This window comes from Aulostomus chinensis, chromosome 21 (genome assembly GCF_037954235.1).
Source record: "Aulostomus chinensis isolate RoL2024-O1b breed Wild chromosome 21, RoL_Achi_v1.0, whole genome shotgun sequence".
NCBI classification, from domain to species: domain Eukaryota; kingdom Metazoa; phylum Chordata; class Actinopteri; order Syngnathiformes; family Aulostomidae; genus Aulostomus; species Aulostomus chinensis.
Genome location: NC_141340.1, coordinates 1,134,433 through 1,153,261, shown reverse-complemented (window position 1 = coordinate 1,153,261; position 18,829 = coordinate 1,134,433). Strand labels below are relative to the sequence as shown.

At 48.3% G+C, this 18,829-nt stretch overlaps 1 protein-coding gene across 3 annotated transcripts in view; it reads left to right on the top strand.

Moving 5' to 3' along the window:
- Positions 1 to 6,617: 6,617 nt before the first annotated feature.
- The window catches only part of rreb1a (ras responsive element binding protein 1a), a 53,431-nt gene continuing 41,219 nt past the window's right edge, over positions 6,618 to 18,829 (top strand). For 2 of the 3 annotated variants that reach the window (XM_086190714.1, XM_086190715.1), the window contains exon 1: positions 6,618 to 7,288. In XM_086190714.1, coding sequence (XP_086046840.1) covers positions 7,249 to 7,288 — 40 coding nt within the window. In that variant the 5' untranslated portion in view covers positions 6,618 to 7,248. Of the gene's footprint in view, positions 7,289 to 15,415; positions 15,435 to 18,829 lie in introns of those variants that run through there. The other variant, XM_086190713.1, reaches the window with a different exon arrangement.

Below are 18,829 nucleotides of genomic sequence, written 5' to 3'. Positions count from 1 at the left end.
CAAATACAAACAAGGTCTCACACACATTGGCAGAGAAAAGACTTCTAAATCATTAAGAGTGTGAGTCGAATCAGACACACAAACACACACAACATTGTTAGGACTTGTGTAACTCCTCTCTCCTACCATCGTCACTGAGATCACCTGGATGAAAATGATGCTAACGTTTAGCTGACAACCCCCTTCACTTTATCCAAGCGCTGCGTGGACACTAGAACTCAGCGGGGACGTGTTCTGGAAGTTTCTCACTCATCAAGGTTTACGTTGGTGGTGTCACTTATTCATCCTTTCGAGTTTCATGTCACACACACTCACGCATCATGACCGCTAACAGCGCAGTCACCTGGTGTCACTGCTGCTTTCATAGTCTCACACCTGTTGCTGTACCTGCATTCACTCGCTGCGTTGTTGGGTTCTGGTACAAATAAAAAGTCCCCGCACACATGATTTATATCATGTTTTTCACAGACAAAGTTCTCAAAGTGTTTTTACGAAGACAGGTCAACTACACACAAATCAGTTGAACAGCCAACAAGCCTAACGAACCTAACATGGTAATTATGACCAGCTAAAGATGAACGCTAGTGATGTCAATGCTAGCATGAAAACAGTGTCACTACCAGGTGGTCAGGTGTGCTTCAGATCCACCAACAGTAGGCTAATGCTTAAGTAACGTTAGCTAACAGCTAACTGAAGGCTGGGCTAACGGTTGGTTGCAAAAGGGGAATTCCTGGGCTAAACAGCAACCCAGCATGACCTCCCCACTGACGTAGCCTATACTTCTGTTGTACTTTGGTTTCTTGTGTTATCAGTTGTGTTTTTGGTAACTTAACTGTGTAATTTCAGAAAAATGTAAGGACAATTGGATGTTTTCAGCTGTGTGCCCGGTGACAAAACCAGGATTTTTAAGTAGAGGTTTGGATATTGTTCACCTTGGTTCCAGGTATTTTTACCATGCTTTTGGCAACAGTGTGAGCTGTTTTTAGCAAGACACTGGGACATCTCCAGTAGTGTCTCTGGTGTTCTTGGACACTTGAAGGATTACTTGTGAATAATTGTGTGTAACTTTCCATGAATTATCATACTCTATTGTGATAGTTTACATCCTGAGTATGAAGCGTGCCATCATTATTGCTTGTTTACACTTGAAGGAATTCAAGTTATAACTGCTGCCCTCTGTTACAACTGTACCTGGTCTCCCCTACTTTAAACAGAATGGCGTTCTCCACCCTGGTGGACTCCTGCTGGATTATAATCCATGTTTCCAGCATGAGGATACTGACAGAACATTACTTTCCTGGATGAGTGTGTTGAGAGTTGGAGAGGAAATGGCAGCAGAAGACGTTCAGCTGCTCTTCAGACCTCTCAACTCTCAGGCTGCAAGGCAAACAACTGTTACCTACAAATCATCCGTCACTATTGGAAACCGGTTTTTCTCCACCTCCTCCCCCTTCCCTCCCTTCCCTCCCTTCCCCCCACACCACCAGCCCTCAGAGCACATGTCTGAGCTGCTCCTCCGACTCCTCTACTCATCACAAATGTTTCCTGATGCAGGACGAGACTCAGAGGATGAAGAGAGGATGTTTTTGAGGGCAGCAGCATGTGCTTGTCATCCCCCACACAGCCGACAGGTGTTGGCTTCATGTGACCGCCCGCCTGTCCGGACAACGCTCCAATGAAGAGGGAGGAGGAGGAGGAGGAGGAGTGAGTGAGTGTGTGTAAAGTTTCGTCAACAACAACTGTGTCAACTGGCAGTGTTGGGAAACCTCCAGCTCAGATCTTCTCCCTCCAGCTGGTGGAGACTCTGAGCTCAGGGATGCCTCTCCTCTTCTTCCTCCTCCTCCTCCTCCCCGCCTGCTGAATGGATGAATCCACCCTTTTGTTGGTGATGGTTCGTTTCTCAGCAACAGCTCCATGGTTACAGTCCAATAAATAACATCACACTCTCTTTCAGGACGGGATGCAGGAGGAGAAGCAACTTTTTTCTCTCATTATTTTGTCCCTTGATGCTTCCTCACAGTTACAGAGCGTCGCTCCCAAGTTCAGTAAAACTTGTTTCTTCTTCTTTGAGAATTTACAGACGACTTCTGCCTCCTCTATAGAACGCTAGAGTGAGATATATAGATATATATATAGATATATATATATATCCGTCTATATATAGACATATATGTCTATATATAGACATATATATATAGACATATATATGTCTCTATATATTTAGACATATATATGTCTCTATATATATAGACATATATATATGTCTCTCTCTATATATATATCACTATATATATATAGAGAGAGTGATATATATATATGTATATATATACATCCACCAGTAAACACCAGACCGGTGGATGGTGGAGGTTCAGTTCTACATCAGATCCACCAGTAAACACCAGACCGGTGGATGGTGGAGGTTCAGTTCTACATCAGATCCACCAGTAAACACCAGACCAGTGGATGGTGGAGGTTCAGTTCTACATCAGATCCACCAGTAAATACCAGACTGGTGGATGGTGGAGGTTCAGTTCTACATCAGATCCACCAGTAAACACCAGACTGGTTCAGTTCTACATCAGATCCACCAGTAAACACCAGACCGGTGGATGGTGGAGGTTCAGTTCTACATCAGATCCACCAGTAAACACCAGACCGGTGGATGGTGGAGGTTCAGTTCTACATCAGATCCACCAGTAAATACCAGACTGGTGGATGGTGGAGGTTCAGTTCTACATCAGATCCACCAGTAAACACCAGACCGGTGGATGGTGGAGGTTCAGTTCTACATCAGATCCACCAGTAAATACCAGACTGGTGGATGGTGGAGGTTCAGTTCTACATCAGATCCACCAGTAAACACCAGACCGGTGGATGGTGGAGGTTCAGTTCTACATCAGATCCACCAGTAAACACCAGACCGGTGGAGTGGTGGAGTCTTAAAAACCCTAACAAGCTAACAAGAGTCTAGAGGAGCCTACAGAGGTTTGTTTGTTGGCATTCTTGTTTAGCTGTCACTCTCTGGGAGCCTTAAGCTAAACATTCGTGGCTGGTTCTTCCTGCCCTCCAGGGTCACAGAGAAGTTATGCACGAGGGAAAAACATCTTAGTGAGCTGAAGACTCACTATTTGAGTGACATTCTACTTTCAAGGTGAGGTTCACTTTTTGGACGTTTGGTCTCATTTCCAGTTTGCCCAGCGTGCCACCAGTCACTGGAGACAGTTTTTGACCCATCTGGTCTGGTCCCTCTTCTGCAATGCTAATGCCAGCCTGAGTGGCTAGGATCCAGTTAGCCTGACGTTTAGATACCATCTTACTCACTCCACATCACATTCCAGGCTACTGAAATAAAACCAGAAAGGGAGCGAAGTCCTCGTGTTCAGTGATCCAGACTTGGACTGGTGTCACTGGGTCACGAGAGTCACTATCCCAGGATACATCGAGTTCTTGAAAGTTTGTGCCGAGCTCTAGTTGTTGCATTTGGAGGATAAACAAATCGCACTCCTTACAACCTAAGCATTCGTCTGATGTGGCCATAATTGGATATTTTTTGCAGTCACACCAAAAGTCTCCAGTGTCCTGTCCCTTTCTGCTTCAGCAACGATGGGGTCAGTGACCAATGCTCTCTCCTCCTGCTCTGGCATCCATGTCTCAGTGCAGCGTCTGTGTATTCCGGCTCGTACATGTAGGGTTGGGAGCTCCACTCAACATCTTCTTCCTCGTCTTAAAAATCGGATGCATCGCTTTCTCTGTCAACAGTAGCCATTCTAGAATACAATAAAGTAACAACTGGTTAGCTTCTCTTCCAACTGTGTGGATGTAAACAAGGTGGGGGGCTACAGTTACGCTTCTACTTCCTGACTGCAATCACTGCATGTCAGTCCGCCACAGCTGTAACATGAGCCCAGGACTACCTACGAGAGGAAAGGTAAAAGAAACGCCATGTATGAAAAGTTTTCTATCCATAATTATTCTATCAATGTCACATTTAAATTGATATTCTGCAGTTTCAGTAGCCTGGAATGTGCTGTGGAGCGTGTAAGATGGTATCTAAACATCAGGCTCATAGGATCCTATCCACTCGCGCTAGCATTAGCATTGCAGATAGCGTCAGCAGAGGGACCAGACCAGATGGGTCAAAAACTGTCTCCAGTGACTGGTAGCACCCTGGGTAAACTGGAAATGAGACCAAATGTCCAAAAAGTGAACCTCCCCTTTAATAAGTAGTATGCTGGTGTACCAGTAATGGCCACCAGGTGGCACTATGAGCAACGATCCTCAATATGTTGAACAGATCGCAGAACGCAGAATGAAGGTTTCAAATAAAGACAGAAAAAACAGAAAAAAGTATTGTTCCAGTTTGAATGAATTTGAACTCCTTACGTCGAAAGTTCCAAAGTAGCAACTTCAAAACGTGTCCAGGTGAGGATGTGTTTGTTACCATCTCACATGTAGGTGGCGCTAAGGACATTTTTCAAAGTTGTAGCAGCAGCTTGTAGTGTTCTTTCTGTAGAACTTTCCAGTTACTTTCGTGTTCATTCTTCTGTCGGGTGCTGTAACTTTGGCCGAGGGGCTCGGCGACCGTTAGAGAGGCGTGAGCAGACGCTACAGATCTACAGATGCAAGAACATTTGGTTACAAGTGCGATTAGTTTGAGCTGAGAGAGGAACAGCAGCCAGTGGAAGGCTGCTGGTGGAGCTTCCATCCCTCATCAACAGCAGACAGACAGAGAGGCTCTTCCTGCTCTGGAGAGGAGGAGGGGTGTGATGGGAGGAGAGATGCCTGAGCGCTCCTCTCTGCAGCAGGGGATGATGGGAGGAGGGGTCTGGATCTGGAGATGGAGGGCTGGCAGGAATGTGGGAGAGGAACACGACGTGCAGCGAACCAGCGAGGACTGGAGCAATGAAGGCAGTTTAAATTTAGTCACTTCGCTTTCGTCCAACCTGAGTGGCGAGAAGGAGAGCTGCTGCTGCTGCTGCTGCTGCTGCTGCTGTAGTTATTTATATCCCAAACGCACCACATCCTCATCATCGCTGCCCGCCGCTAAAGGGTGGGAAGCCGTTGATCAACAAGTGTGGGTTATTCAGCAGGAAGGAGCAGAAGGCTCCCCAGTATCTCACATTTCTCTACAATACTTGTGACACAGCTGACAGAAGTATATGTAACTTGAAAAATACTCAAAAAAACTTTGTTTCCAATTCTGCTCACATGTAACAAAACTCACAAAAGAACTTTAAAATGTAAGAAATGTAACCAGAACTTAAAATGAAGAATGTAAATGAACATGCCCACTTTTTTAGTCTCTTAACATCCATCATCCACAGAGCCAGACAGGAAGTCAGAGATGCTTCTATAGGGAGCTGAGATCCACACTAGTTAGCTTAGCACAATAGCTGGTAGTGGGTGGGAAATGTTGGCATCAGCTAGCTCAGGTCCAGGCTGGTTAGCTTAGCACAATGACTGGTAGTGGGTGGGAAGTGTTAGCATCAGCTAGCTCAGGTCCAGGCTGGTTAGCTTAGCACAATGACTGGTAGTGGGTGGGAAGTGTTAGCATCAGCTAGCTCAAGTCCACGCTAGTTAGCTTAGCACAATGGCTGATAGTGGGTGGGTGGGAAGTGTTAGCATCAGCTAGCTCAGGTCCAGGCTGGTTAGCTTAGCACAATGTCTGGTAGTGGGTGGGAAGTGTTAGCATCAGCTAGCTCAGGTCCAGGCTAGTTAGCTTAGCCCAATGGCTGGTAGTGGGTGGGAAGTGTTACCATCAGCTAGCGCAGGTCCAGGATGCTGGGATGTACAGCAGGGACCCTCCTCCTCCTCTGATGACGCCATCCCTCCGTGGCCTCTCTGGGCCTCCGTACCTTCAGCACGGATCATTCCACAGTTTAATCTTTCAACTGCACCATAGCAACAGGCAAATAACACAAGAACCCGATGACTCGTCAGGAATATTACCAGACACAAACTTCCTATTCAACCCACACCAGAGGCCGGTGCTTCGGGCCACATTTTCTGGAATGTCTGTCCATCTACATTTACTGAAATATACTTGACAAAAGCATGGCATCACTTACTGCCATTGTTACATTCCTGAATGGTTGTCGTGATGCAGCAACTGTTTTGACTATTTTGGTCATTTTCAAGTTTTTTTTCTCACAATCTTTGTGTTGCTTATTGTGTTGTTGCAGTTTCTTCGTGACTTGGCTCCTCTGCTGCTGTCTCAAACGTTCATCCCAAGCGAGCCTCTCACAGGTGTTTAAGAGCCCACCTTTCATGACTTTGTCAAACATTTACAAACTTTATTTTCACTCCACGTCGCCCTTTTGTTTGCTTCGTCTTCTTCCAGGACAGCTCGCGTGGATCCCGACGGCGCTCATCTCGAGTTTAATGGAGGAGCAAACACCTTGATCGCGCCTGGAACTACAACCCCCTCCAGGCAGGCGGCTGGCATCGTCTTCACGCGAGTCCCCAAGCCTCGCGATAGCTGGATTTCTTGTCTTTTTTTAGTGTTTAAAACTTACTGATGTTGCGTTTTGTTTTGTTTTTCCTAGAAGAAAAGAAAGCGGTAGGCCGAGGGAGGCGTCGCGATGCAGCGGAGGGATATTTGACTGACAGCTCAAGTGATGCAAACTGACTTCATAACTCGCGCTGACGGTTGAGGCTCGAGCCCTCGGACTTGTTGCTCAAACCGACCAAACTAAAAGTGTTTCCTCGTGCATCGATGCTGCTGCTGCCTTCACGGCTCGCCACCGGGGGGGAAGAAGCAGAATCCGGCCGGGGAGTGCGTAAAGAGAGATGCTTGGTGGCCACGTCCCCTTGGAGACTGAGAGACAACACGTGATGAGCTTTACTGATCAGGTTTAGAGGCAGAGACACACCGAGACACGCCGAGGACGCACCGGAGAGCCCGGCCGGGACCGAACGTACTCGCTCAAACTCAACATTTTCCTCCCCGCGACTCGTTTCCTCGAGTTTTGTCTCCGAGAGCGGAGAGAGACGGGAGGAAGAGACGAGAAGAGAAGAGGAGGAGGAGGCGGAGGAGGAGGGGGGGAGGGAGAGAGGAGGAGGAGGAGGAGGAGAACCCGGAGTAAAGTTTGTCCAAGTTTGCACATCCCTTCGGAAACGCCATTTTGATTCCTCTTCTCTCCGGAGCAAGTTTGCAACCTCTCTCTCCCTTTTTTTCCATCCCTCTATTATCCCTCATCATCATCATCACCCTCATCGCCCCCCACCATCATCATCCTCGTCGCCACGATGTCTCGGCGCAAGCAACCCAACCCCAACAAAGTCCAGCGTAAGTCTGCTCGTTTTCTGCCCTCCATCGCCTCCCCGGGCTGCTTCTGTTCCCTCTCGCTCTCCTGTCGATGTTTGCGGGGTTTTGCGGGGATACTTAGTGCTTTTGTTGTAGCCGTGACGGTAAAAGTTTGAGATGTGAGGCGGCGGGGGAGGGAGGGAGGCCAGTTTTTCTCTCCTCACCGTGTTGCTTCCTAGTTTGATGCGCATCCAAGCGGTGGAATTCAGCGCTTCTCTTCCTCATTCACTCGACTTTTACACAAACAGTTTCGCTCCTCGAGTGAGTGTCGGTGCTACTTTATCACGCCTGTGCACTTTTCGTGCGGTCGCTGCGGGGTTGTGTGGCGCGGGGAGGGTGGCAGGAGCGGGGTCAAAGTCTGCTCGCTGCCGGAGTCGAGCATCCATATCTCGGGTGCACTTTGGTCGAAGCCTCGCTGCTAGTGGCCATGTGTAAAGCTACCAGACGCACTGTGAAGCTAGCAGCTGGGAGCGGGGCCACTTCCGGCCGGGCTTTCAAAGTAAAACACCTGTTGATTGGGGTGAAGCTCGTTTCTATCGCGTGGTCAACCAGGTAAACCTGGTCTTCAGAAGCTTAAATCTCCACGGACGGTGTTGTTCGTGTGGAGCGGGCGCGTGGTGGCCTCCCCTAGCCGGACTCTTGTGTGCTTGCGACTCTCGACCGGAGTGACGAGGCGCCGTTCGTCGCCTCTCATCATCACCTCCCTCGTAGTCGAACTCAGTTAAGCATCACGAAGCATTTTAACGGCAGAAACCCCGGCAACCGACGAACACAGAACGCTGGAAACGTTAAACCTAAAGGTCAAATCAAATCCGCTTGACTTCCGGTCGCATCCTAGCTAAGCGCCGCTAGCTGGACGGCGCCGCCGTGACCTTGCCCAGACTTCTCTGGCAGCAAACCGACACTTGTTTATTTACTTCGCGGGGAATCGCGTCGACGAGGCGCTTGAAACCACCGAGCCGCTCGTCGTTTGCGCTCTTTAGCGGGTGTTTGTGCGACTTTTTGCGGCGTTTGTGAGACTTTTCCAGCGTCTTCGCTGACGCGCAGCAGCATCGACGTGACGCCTGTTGCATCCACCTCCTCCCCCACCTCCCCCATCAGTCCACTCCACTCCACTTCTCTCTATGTCGATATCATCCACCGCTTAACTTTGGTCTTAAACTGACTTTCTTGCACTTCCAATGCAGCATCAAGCTGCGGACTTGGCTAACTTCTGCGTGGCTAGGTAGCCGTTAGCATTAGCTAAGGCTGGAGGATGCTGGCGGGGGAGCCGAGGGGAGTCCGACTGTCTGTCACTGTTATCGGAGGTTCGAGTCAATGATTGACGGTTCTTGTTAGACTGAAGGTGGAGATGAACTGATGAGGCCCCCCCCCCACACACACACACACTGGTTAGATAATGGTTGCTAGGTAGTCTCTCTTTCTCTCTCTGTCTGTCTCTCTTGTTCTCTTTCTCTCTCTTGTTTTCTCTCTGTCTCTCTCTGCCTCTCTGTCTTTCTGTCTCTCTCTCTGTCCCTCTCTCTTTCTTTCTCTCTGCCTCTCTCAGTCTCTGTCTCTGTTTCTCTCTTTCTTTCTCTCTGTCTCTCTTTCTTTCTTTCTCTGTCTCTCTTTCTTTCTCTCTCTCTGTCTCTGTTTCTCTCTCTCCATCTCTCTCTCTCTTCCTTTACCTGATGTGGCGTGGGCCCAGTAATTCATCCCATCTCACTCTAGTAAACCACAGGGTACCACAGTATTGGTCAATTATATCTGCAAATCCCACTAAAAATGAAATACTTTGGTTCTGCTGAAATGGCAGCTTACACGTTCTCCACCTCAGAGAACGCCTGATGGTCGAGATCCCCTCAAACATCCCGGCGCCACGGCTCAAACGGCCTGCTAGTCATGATGAGACGAATAAAGTTCCTCTGAAGACCACGCCAGCGGTCCCAAGTTGTTTAGTTTCTAGAGGATTGACTTTAAGGTGACACCATCCCTCACCCTGCAGGGGTCATGGAAAACCTGGAAATGTCATGGAGCAATAAAGTTTCCAGGCCTGGGAAAAAAAGAGAAACAAATGAAGCTAAAGAATTTTGGAAAAGTAGAGTGAAGTGAAGTGAGAAAGAATAAAGAAACAACTTTGATTTACGCGTGTGTGTGTGTGTGTGTGTGTGTGTTGGTGACCATACTGAGCAGTTCAAATGATCGTGTGTAATAAAATGAATATGAGAACGTACGGTCATGAAAATGATCCTCAAGGAAGAAAAGTTCTTGGTACAAGTGTGTTTGTGGAGCCTTTAATCACGTTTCCACGACGACTTATTGATCAGTGGATGGAACCTGATCAGCCCATTCCGCTGATCAATTAGATGTAAAATACGTGATCAATCCGTCCGGTCTGACGCGTAAGAGCTGCTCATTCACATCGACAGAACACTACCTGAGAGTACATGTACTTAAACTACTACTGCTAAATATTGGTTTTGGACATGAGTTTAAAGTACAAGGTGCCAATAAGAAGTGAGTGTGCCTCTGCGATTGATGATCAATAGTTGCAGCCAGGGTGAGGGAGTGATCAGTTTTGTCAGGTCCAGTCAGAGTTGTTGTTGCAGTGAAAGAAAGAGGTGACAGCAGCGCGGCGTGAACGTGAGTGCAGGTCAGCGTTCTGGCTGGATGAAGAAGAGGAGGAGAGCTCTGGATGAGCAGTTAGCATTCCAGTACGAAATTCAACACTGAGGCCGAGCCGGGCCCTCGGCGACAGGCGGGGGGTGGGGGGTGGGACCTCAGCTCGCCGCCTCGCTTGGTTTCACTGTTTTCAGATGGAGATGTGTACTGGGTGTGTGTCTGTGTGTGTGTGTGTGTGTGTGGGGGGGGGACATCAAAGTCCCGCAAATTCCTTCACTGCTGAAATGTCTCTTCTGCCTCTCGGCGCCGTGGCAACAGAGAGGATGCTTCCCTTTAACTGGCTCGCTCCCTCAGCAGTGGCAGTTGGCTTCTTAACATGCGGCCAGGCGATGATGTAGTCGATGATGTGTTGCGCTCACTCGCACACAAAGAGTGTCTTGTGTGATGGGGCATCCTCCATTGTGAGTGCAAGGAGACGCACACACTCTCACACACACTGACACACTCTCACACAAACTGACACACTCTCACACACTCTCTTACACTCACACACTCTCACACTCACACTCTCACACACTCTCACACACTCTCACACACTCACTCTCACACACTCACACACTCACACACACTCTCACACACTCTCACACACTCACACTCTCACACACTCACACACACACTCACTCACACACTCACTCACACACTCACTCTCACACTCACGCACACTCACACACTCACACTCTCACACACACACACACACACTCACACTCACACACTCTCACACACACACTCACACACTCTTCATACACTCACACACTCACACACACTCACACACACTCACTCTCATACACTCACACACTCACACACACTCACACACACTCTCATACACTCACACACTCACTCACACACTCACACACACACTCACTCACACTCTCACACACTCACTCACACACTCACTCACACTCACTCACTCACACTCTCACACACACACTCACACACTCACTCACTCTCACACTCACTCACACTCTCACACACTCACTCACACACTCACTCACACACTCACTCACTCACACACTCACACACTCACTCACACTCTCACACACTCACTCACTCACTCACACACTCACTCACACACTCACTCACTCACACACTCACTCACTCACTCACACACTCTCTCACACACTCACTCACACACTCACACACACTCACACTCACTCACTCACACACTCACTCACACTCTCACACACTCACTCACTCACACACTCACTCACACACTCACTCACACACTCACTCACACACTCACACACTCTCACACACTCACAGCCAGCAGCCAGTCATGTAAAGGCATGATGCAGCATGACGGCTGCAGGCAGCGCCGCCTGCTTCAGTTCAGGTGCTGAAGCGACTCGGTCGGAGGTTCGCACACTGCTTCGCCTGCGCCGCCATCAGCAGCATCACTGCGCCCGTGTAGCTCGTCTCACTCTACCGATCAAGTGTATTGATTAATGACTGTAATTGAGACAATAAATCTCTATGAAGGGGAACAAATAATTGAAACTTAGTTCATTTAAAATATGATGGGAATTCAGATATATTCCATTAATAGTTAAAGATGTTTTATAATATTTAAGTTTTTGTTACTCTTGAAAAAAATGTTTGAAAGTCCTATAAAATATCAATCCAGTGGAGTCAGTGACAACTAAACATCATTATTTTAATTTGAAATATGTTTACTTGAACTAGCAGTTATATTTGACCTGCTAATTAAACATTTGACTTGGGTTTTGTCTTCTTTGTTAATTATTTACTTTTAAATGAAATGGCAGAGCAGAGCAGAGCAGCTTGATGCTGTTTGTTTCCAAAGCCTGCAAACATCCGTTTTGTCATTCTTTCCTTCACCTTCTCATTTTTTGTGTTACTTTAAAGATGTTTCATGATTTAATTAGAGGAAAGTGTCTTGTGTTTTGAATTGTCTTGATTATTAGTGTGTGTGTGTGTGTGTGTGTGTGTGTGTGTTAATGGGGAGCTGCAGTGGGACGTCTGTGTCTGTGGGGACTGGAGTGTAGCAGCTAATTAAAAGCTCTTCATCCTCCCTCTGAGAGGGTTGTTGTCTCCACATTAACCTCAATTTAACACCCTCCACCCTCCACCCCCCACCAGCACAGTCACATGACCTCCGTCAACCAACAACGCAAAGCAATTGTCAGCCCCTAAAGATTTGATTAAGTTTCAGTTTGATCAGAGCTGCAGCTGATGGATCGTTATTGATCAGGGAGCCTCAAATGAAACATGAGACAGGAAAGTGTCCTCAGCAGAAGTGATGAATGATGTAATTACTGTTGCTGCAGCGCTGTGTATCGCTTTACACCTGTGAAGCTTCTAGTGGAGTTGAAGCACCAATCAGAGAGCAGATGTTCGTCTCAGCCAATCCAAGCGCTCGCCGGCTGTCGGTGCAGGGAGTCAAAGGGCTCCACACTCGGCTGGCCGGGACTCTTCCCCCGTCGTCCTCCCGGTGTCTCTTTATGTGGCCGGCCTCTATTTATAGACCCGCCTTTTTTAGATAAGATTATGTTTCATCCCCCGACTGACCAGGCAGGAGGGGGAGGAGTTAACATGCAGCTGAGAGGTGGAGGAGGAGAGGAGGAGGAGGCTGTTTGGGCTGAAAGTTGGCAGCAGAAACTTGAGCTGTAATCTGGTTATAACCTGCAACTTTGCTTCTGGTTTGAAATGAACCCAGATTGAATATCTCAACCCCCCACAGGTTTTCACCGATGATGTCATCACAGTGAACTCCTGTCAAATTTAGAATGAATGACGAGGTATCAGAATGCTAAAGAAACAAGGATTCCATCGTCCCCAAAGACAGATGAGAAGATAAAGATACTTCTCTAGGGAGCTGAGACCCAGGCTAGTTAGCTTAGCACAATGACTGGTAGTGGGTGGGAAGTGTTAGCGTAGCTCCGTCTCTGCCTGCATTAATATCAGGAGGGTTGTGTGTAACCTTGGTGATGAACACCAGTTTAACATGAGGAGACGTTGTAGTGGTAGAATCAGACACGTAGCTGGAGCTACTTTCCTGACCTGAGCTAGCTGATGCTAACACTTCCCACCCACTACCAGCTATTGGGCTAAGCTAACTAGCCTGGACCTGAGCTAGCTGATGCTAACACTTCCCACCCACTACCAGCTATTGGGCTAAGCTAACTAGCCTGGACCTGAGCTAGCTGATGCTAACACTTCCCACCCACTACCAGACATTGGGCTAAGCTAACCATCCTGGACATGAGCTAGCTGATGCCAACACTCCCCACCCACTAACAGCCATTGGGCTAAGCTAACCATCCTGGACATGAGCTAGCTGATGCTAACACTTCCCACCCACTACCAGACATTGGGCTAAGCTAACCATCCTGGACATGAGCTAGCTGATGCTAACACTTCCCACCCACTACCAGACATTGGGCTAAGCTAACCATCCTGGACATGAGCTAGCTGATGCTAACACTTCCCACCCACTACCAGACATTGGGCTAAGCTAACCATCCTGGACATGAGCTAGCTGATGCTAACACTTCCCACCCACTACCAGACATTGGGCTAAGCTAACCAGCTTGGACCTGAGCTAGCTGACGCTAACACTTCCCACCCACCACTATTCATTGAGTAAGCTAACCAGCATGGCTCCCAGCTCCCTTGTCTAGTTTAGTGAACACTTGCTCAAGGGTGGAACGTTGTTGTTATTGTGTGTAGCGATGCATCGGTGGTCACCCTCTCGACTGAATCTGGCTTCGGAAGTTTTCTAGGGGTGTTTTTGTTTTAGTTGTTTATTTCCCAGTAATACGCAGTTATTCATCTTTTCATCCCTCTCTTCCAGTGAGCTCACCATCATAGCCACTAAACAAACTTCTTCCACATCACGAGATGAACATTGTGGCGTCAATAAGGCCGTTAGATCCGTGCATCCTTTCATTTTGTGGTCATAATGGTCATTGAACACCTGGACAGTCAAACAAATTTTCCAGGTCTTGAAACACTTTTGGGAAAAAGAAGAGAAAAAATCCCAGAAGAACCTGCAGGTGTGTTGTTCACGAGCAAGCGCGTGTTTGGGGGGTGTTGTGATGGACGTGCTCCTGTAGGTGGAGGACGCGCGCAGCAGCTCCCGGCTGATCGATGGTGTCGTGTTGCGTTGAGAACTGATCAGAGGTGAGATCGTCCTCCAGGAATAGAGCCGCTAGAACGCTGAAATCCTCCTGACGACTTTATCAGCCTGATGAGGGCTACGGAGTTAAACTGATCAGAACTCCTGACTGCTCTGGGGTGGGGGTGGGGGTGCAGACAGGAAGGTGTGTGCGGGGGTGGTTAAGACCAAATGGCTCGTTAGTTTTACTACATCAGTTTGTTTCAAAGACCCTCAAGTGATGACCAGCCCCCCCGATCGTGTACAAGGATGTGGAACTTGGAAAGAAGCTGGAACTGGTGTCGAAGTCACAAAGAACCAGCTATTTAATCTCATTCATTGGTTTGTAGAGGTGGGTTCTGTCAGGGTTCTCTGTCATGTTCCACTTGAAGTGAGAAGTTGATGTGCAGTAACCTGCCGAGGTCGCGATCACTGCCCACCACCGTCAGCTCAAATTCTCCTGGATAATTGTGGCACTTTTTGAAAGATTTGGAGAGAATCAGGTTGCGGTGCATCGCCGGTACGCCAGCCGTGTGTCACCAGTTTATCGGTGCATCAGCGGTGCATTAGCGTGAATTAGTGATGCATCAGCGATACATTAGCGGTGTGTTAGTGGTGCGTTCGCCGCGTGACGCTACTGCTGACGCCACCAGCAGGTCGCAGTGGTGTCTGATGTTCTTGTGTAGGTCTTAGTGGTTTGATTAAAGGGTTCAGAAATGCAAAGGATTGAATTTGTTCTCTACGACTGAAACTGGTAGTTATTTTTTTTCATTTAGGATGATTTTATAGTCCAGGGCACAAAGGTGGAACAAAGACAGATACAAAGAGAAACGAGTCAGGTGGTACCAACTGTTCACTGATCCACACGGTTCCAGTTCTCATCTGAGTCCATTCCACATGCTCTGATGTGATTCCAAAACTTGTTTCTGAATATCACGTGTTGTTGTTATGTTTAGAATGACATCATGAGGCTGATGCCGTCAGACTGTTAACAGATGGATGAAGTGTCTGATGTTATGGTCGAGCAGGTTCATGATCCAGAACAAGAGCTAGAATCTGGACCGGCGCCATTCATGTCTGATGTGTGAGTAACATCACTATCGACAGTGACGCACACCGTGAGTTGAACCACGAATCAGCTGATGATGATGCCAGTCAATCAGATAGGAAACCTGCAATAATCAGGGAATGTTCCTGGATTCATCCCAGGAGAGCAGAGAGCTCAGGTGCGAGCGGCAGGGAGATGCTTGCGGTCCGACCACGGCGACAGATCTTCAGCTACTAACGCCGACAAACAGAGACGCAGCGACACGAGAAGAGTGTAACCTGAGATGAGGGATGAATAGTGCTAAAGTAGGACACACACACACACACACACACACACACACACACACACACACACGGTTTTGCATGTCGCCTGATGGGCCTCCTCCCGTGTAAGTGTGTTTTTGGACTGCTGTCTCTCTCTCTCTCACTCACACACACACACACACACACACACACACACAGCAGCTTTATATAGAAGCTGAAGTTGGCGTAACAATCGTGTGTTTGGCTTCAACTCGGCGGTTTGTCAGCTGCCTGTTGTACCGGAGAGACGGTGAATATGATTTCAGCCTCAGACCCGCCGGTCCACTCAGGAATCGGTCCGTTTGGAGCAACAGCTCCGCTCACATGATTTTAATTGAAATGAAGGGCAGGATTCCGTATTCGCTAGGATGATGGATACAACATAGTCCCATGAGGATTCCAGAGTTTAGCATTTTCCAGTGGAGGCGTGACGCGTGCAGGTCAGGTTTAGAAGCTTTGGACTTGCACCTCTATAGCCACAAGTGTCAGCGGGCCTCCTAAAATCCACACCTCACTGGTCAGGAAGGTGTGGACCTGAGGCCTGGCAGTGGAATCCAGGCCTTCTTAATCCAGCTGTGTAAGAGGTAATCCACAAGCACTCCTGACTGCAGATGAAAACTAACAGGAACTGGAAGTGTTGAAGTTAGTTGATGTAGTTGCTAACATGCTAACAGGCTCATCAGTGGAACATTCATTTTCCTGAGTCATGTGATCAGCTTGGTTCCAATGTCATCATTTTAAAGAACAGAAGTAGAAACGTGGCCGCACTGATGCACGCAGAGATCAACGAAGTATCTGAGAGGGAAATCGTCACCCTTGGTCTTCGTGGTCGTTCCTGGAGCGTTCAGCCGAGGAGGAATCTCGCCAGCGTCTTCTCCTCTCCAATCACTCAAACCTTCCCGTGAGCAGAGGACGGACTGAGAGCAGCTATTGTTCGTCCACTTCCTGCGTCTCCTTGTCTGCTCTCCTGATGAGAGGACGCTTCACTTCCTCTTCACGTTCCTCCTCAGCTCGTCTTCCTCTTTGTGTCCTTATGAGCCTACTCCTGAGGACTATTTTTCAGGCTTGATGCTAAGCTAACTTATTTCAGCAGAAAATTTAGCTAGAAACCTCCAGGGTGACACATTCGTCGTATTTTCTGATTGGAGAGAGAAGAATGTTCCAGGAATTGAAGTACGGGGCACTCTTGGTGTAAATGCAGCTCTGACAAAACCATAATGATAATAATATGAATTGAAGGATTGCTGCTTTTATTTTGAAGGGCACATCACTGCTCTGGATGCCATTTCATAGAAGAGTTACCTACAAAATGAGTTCTTTGACGGTGAACATGAGGACTGGTCAGAAGTCAGTGGCTGAGTCAACCACGGTCCCCCGCTGGCGGAAACTGGTTTCAGTTAGGCTCTCAGGGTTTGTCAGGTTGTTCCAGGTGAAACGGGATCAGCAGACACTCCAGATAATCGTTTGACTCCATCACAGATGTTGAGCTGCTCCTTTAACTTCAGTCAACACATAAAAGACTCGTAGATAAGCTTCTGTAGGCATCCCCCCCCCACCGTGACATTCTTTCACAGCCGAGCTGCTCGGACTTTGGACCAGCGGTAAATACGGCTTTATTTGCAGCCGGCCGGCGGCGGCAGCGGCTCTGCTGAGTATCAGTACTGGAAGTTGCTCCAAGCTGCTTATCAGTGTGAGCGTCTCACCACACCCAACCACAGTCAGAGCGCCTGGCATCCCATACAACTGGTCTGGCCTCCATTAGCAGCTGGCCACGCCTCCATCTCCATCAGGACGCCGCCCAGCTGCTGGTCGAGCATCTCAGTGGTTTTGATTCAGTGATGCGTGTCTGAAGCCAGGAGAGCGAGCCGGTCCCACACGCTCCAGCTCACACACTGAGGCCGGGGATTTCACAGCACCAAACTGTGACGTAGACTAAGATGGCGGTGACGGAGTCTTCAGTGTGGTTAGTTTTCCTGGTCGTGAGACGTCGAGGACCCCATCGTTACACTTGCAAGACTTCGCTCCTCCTGCTGTCACCACCTCTGCTTGATGTACATGTACTGGGTTTCAACCAGGTTTCCTCCACAGTATACTGCAGTACGCTACAGTAGCGATACTAGACATCCTGAAAACTAGTATCTTGATGTATTAGTACTTTGCTTTGGCTGCACAGCCCTAGTTTAGCCGTGTTTTGTTACCTGTGGACGAGTGGGCCTGCTCTGAAGCGATGAACCCTGTTGGTAGTGGAGTTGAAGTTTGTGAGTAAATCCAAATCTTGAATCAACTGAATGACCGAGTGTGAGATAATGAGGTGATGCTGATGTCACTTCCTGTTTGTATTTTTACCTGAGAAACTTTGCTAAATGTGAGAAAAGCGTCTCAAAGCTGCTCTTGTTTTGGTTTCGGTGACATTTGAACTGAGACGTGAAGAATGAAGGGTTATAGTGAAGGTTTTTCCTGAGCGAGGTGAAGGTTGAACAATCCAAGGACTTGGGACAACCTGACTTCAGACTTGTGAAAGCGAATCCGTGTGCTTCGTAACCTCGGCTTCTTCACGGATACAACGAGAGAGGATTTATGGGCTTTTCCAAAAGTTGGGGGATTTTTTTTGAATTTTTCAGCCTCTCAACATTCACATGTTTGTACGAAATATAAATATGATAGAAAGTTGTAATACTGATGACACATCGATGAGTTGTGAAACAGCACATCTGCCAACACGGGGCCTCTCTAAGAGTCGTGTCGGTGATACGTTTGTAGTTCTTATTTGAGAAACGCATCCACTTCCTGTCTGGAGGCTCCAGGATCATCAGCACCTCCTGATCTCAGAATGCAGGAGAACCTTTCTAAAGTGCGCTGCTGCTGTTGTTGTGGAGCTCAGACGGAACAGGAAGTTCTGGCTTGAGTGAAAAAGTCAGGAAAGAGTTGCTGGTGGCGTCCCACTCTGCCCTGACTGCTGGAAGCTTCCTGCCCCTCAGCTGCAGCAGAGTGGTTGGTCCCGCCCACAGCAGCAGCAGCAGCCAGGAAAGAGTTACAGCAAACTTAAAGCATGATGGAGGCTGCAGCTTCAGTCTCCTCCCCCGCTCGCTCACTCGCCTCTCTGCTGACTAAACAGTTTTGTCAGCTGGCCGCTGCCCCACCGCTGCTGGGGGGTGGGGGGGGGGGAGCAGAGGGGAGCAGTGTACTTTATGGCGGGTAAATCAACAAAGTAGATTAAGATTTAACTGCAGTTGAGTGTTAAAAAGTAACTTCAGCCTGCAGGTTTAACCTCGCAGAGCCGCTCCATGCCCCGCCCTCTTCTGACCATCCAGCCTGGAACGCCACCGCACTCACTTTAATTTCAGGTTCTGGTCAGTTTGAGGTTCGTGAACATGTTTGAGCAGAAGACAGAAAACGCC